At 52.4% G+C, this 2675-nt stretch overlaps 1 protein-coding gene across 1 annotated transcript; it reads left to right on the forward strand.

Annotated features, from left to right (window-relative positions):
• Nucleotides 1-6: 6 nt before the first annotated feature.
• On the forward strand, nucleotides 7-1725 carry LOC119330945 (exopolygalacturonase-like). The gene is made up of 3 exons (XM_037604095.1): nucleotides 7-197; nucleotides 283-591; nucleotides 715-1725. The coding sequence occupies exons 1-3, from the start codon at nucleotides 15-17 to the stop codon at nucleotides 1465-1467; spliced, it is 1245 nt and encodes a 414-aa protein (XP_037459992.1). The 5' UTR covers nucleotides 7-14; the 3' UTR covers nucleotides 1468-1725.
• Nucleotides 1726-2675: the final 950 nt, after the last annotated feature.

Raw genomic sequence — 2675 nt, forward strand, 5'->3', positions numbered from 1 at the left:
ATTCCACAGCCAAAATGGTGTTGAGGAACGTTGCGATGAGAGCCTTGTTGCTCCTGGCGGTGGTGAGCGTGGCATATGCCGCCAAAGGCAAGGAGAAGGAGGAGAGCGCAGATGGTCCGGCGGCGTCTGGTCTGGGCGGGGAGTACGACATCACCAAGCTCGGCGCCAAGCCCGACGGCACAACGGACTGCACCGAGGTACGTACGTGCTGAAGGGGAGAGAATATAAGAATGATGATGGATCGATGGATCATGTGGTGGAGTGCATTGCAATTGCATGCAGGCGGTGGAGGAGGCATGGGCTTCGGCATGCGGTAGCACCGGCAACCCGACCATCATCATCCCCAAGGGTGATTTCCTGACTGGAGCTCTGAATTTCACGGGGCCGTGCAAGGGCGACGGACTCACCATCAAGCTGGAAGGCAACCTGCTAGCTTCCAACGACCTGGCCAAGTTCAAGTCTAACTGGATCGAGATCATGCGCGTGAAGAAGCTCTCCATCACTGGCAAAGGCAACATCGACGGTCAGGGCAAGGCCGTCTGGACCAAAAACAGCTGCCAAAAGAACTACAACTGCAAGATATTGCCAAAGGTACGTACGCGTGCATAACATTATATAGTAATAAATTATATATACGTGTGTATATTTCTTTTACTATTATTGAAGAAATGCTGTTATATTCTTACGTACGTAAATGTGCATGCATGCATGCAGTCGCTGGTGCTGGACTTCTGTGACGACGCGCTCATCGAAGGCATCTCTATCATCAATTCCAAGTTCTTCCACATGAACATCTTCCAGTGCAAGGGCGTGACCGTCAAGGACGTGAAGGTGACCGCGCCCGGGGACAGCCCCAACACCGACGGCATCCACATGGGCGACTCATCCAATGTCAGCATCATCGACACCACCATAGGCGTTGGCGACGACTGCATCTCCATGGGCCCCGGCACCACAAAAGTCAACATCAGCGGCGTGACCTGCGGCCCAGGCCATGGCATCAGCATTGGCAGCCTCGGGAGGTACAAGGACGAGAAGGACGTGACCGACATCACCGTCAAGAACTGCGTGCTCAAGGGCTCCAGCAACGGCCTCCGCATCAAGTCGTACGAGGACGCCAAGTCGCCCCTCGTAGCATCCAAGATCACCTACGAGAACGTCAAGATGGAGGACTCGGGCAACCCCATCATCATCGACCAGAAGTACTGCCCCAACAAACTCTGCACCTCCAAGGGCGACGCCGACAGGGTCACCGTCAAGGACGTTACGTTCAAAAACATCACCGGCACGTCCTCCACCCCCGAGGCCGTCAGCCTGCTCTGCTCCGAGAAGAAGCCCTGCGAAGGCATCACAATGTCCGACGTCAAGATCGAGTACTCCGGCACGAACAACAAGACCATGGCTGTCTGCAGCCACGTCAAGGTCACCGCCACGGGAGTCGACAAGGCCAACACATGTGCAGCATGATTTCTTTTCTCCGTATTTCGAATGTACCAAGTGTTCTAATTTCTCTCTCTTTTTCATTTCTTTTTTCGCGATCCCGGCCGCTCGAGGAGATTATCTTTTTAGTTTCGGTTTTGTTAATTCTCATCTAAATGAGAATTAGTCATCTCACATCTAACTGCTAATCCTTTTGATACAAATTCTAAGATTTGTGAGTTTCTTTTAGCGCGTGCCTAAACGAACACGTTTGATTAGCATGAGCAATTTCTGTGTGTTGTCTCGTTTCCTTTGATAAAATGGAACTGTCTATTTAACATCTGACTGAAATCTAATTGGCTTTCAGTCAATTTTTCCATCCAATAGAATTGTGACACCTATATGTCTCTTTGTTCTCTTGTATGTATGTATGTATGTTTATCGAAAAAGGGTTCCCCGCTTTGTATACAAAGCAACCAACCGAGAGAGCCAAAGATAGGTGCTGGGGCGAAAGCAGCACAGTCACGTTCAAAAGAAATGAAAAAGAAAATACAAGAGAAACAAATGCCGACAATGGCGGATCGACAAAAAACGAAGAAGTCTTATGACCGCTGCATCCACCGGAGATCGCCCACCAAGCTCCGAGCCTCCGAAGAGCCGATACCAATCAACACCTCCAAGAAGGGATGTGACGATGACGACGTTGCTGCCAAGGGTTTCCCCTGGCCGGTACGCGGTGTGGAGAGAGGAATGGTAGCCCCGAAGCCCTCCACGAAGGTCCGGCGGCACCGTCATGCGCTACCGCGTCGGTGTCGACCAAGCCAATATGGATTTCTCCCGATCCCAACCTCCACCTCAGGCACTCCGGAGCTCGCCACCAAACCGACCACCACCCTGCGCCAACCCGGTCAAGAAGCTTCCCATGCTATCTGACCACGGCACCGTGAAGCATGGCCTGCACAATATAGAAGAGGAGCCGGGACTAGGGCAACAGCACCATCGGCACACGGGAGGGCCCCACCTCCGCCGTCAACGACGGTACTTGACCGGACGCAATTGCAGGAACATACCAGGCCCGTAAAGTTCCTGCCTTCATGCTGCAGCCGGCACGCCGACGACGTCGCCGCCCTTGTCAAAGTCATTCCCCTGCCTCCCTATCACGGATGTTTCTTTTTTTTGCAGTGCGAGCTGTAGAACAAGCTAAACAGAAACAAATAGCTGCCACCAAACAAGCAGAGACAACCCTAGTTGTTGCA

Source organism: Triticum dicoccoides, chromosome 7A (genome assembly GCF_002162155.2).
Source record: "Triticum dicoccoides isolate Atlit2015 ecotype Zavitan chromosome 7A, WEW_v2.0, whole genome shotgun sequence".
NCBI lineage: Eukaryota > Viridiplantae > Streptophyta > Magnoliopsida > Poales > Poaceae > Triticum > Triticum dicoccoides.

Excerpts from the sequence above, each read along its gene's own strand:
- LOC119330945 (XM_037604095.1), top strand. The coding sequence starts at position 15 with ATGGTGTTGAGGAACGTTGCGATGAGAGCCTTGTTGCTCCTGGCGGTG. Across the intron at positions 198-282 it reads GCACAACGGACTGCACCGAG|GCGGTGGAGGAGGCATGGGC; the intron begins GTACGTACGTGC and ends AATTGCATGCAG. Across the intron at positions 592-714 it reads ACTGCAAGATATTGCCAAAG|TCGCTGGTGCTGGACTTCTG; the intron begins GTACGTACGCGT and ends GCATGCATGCAG.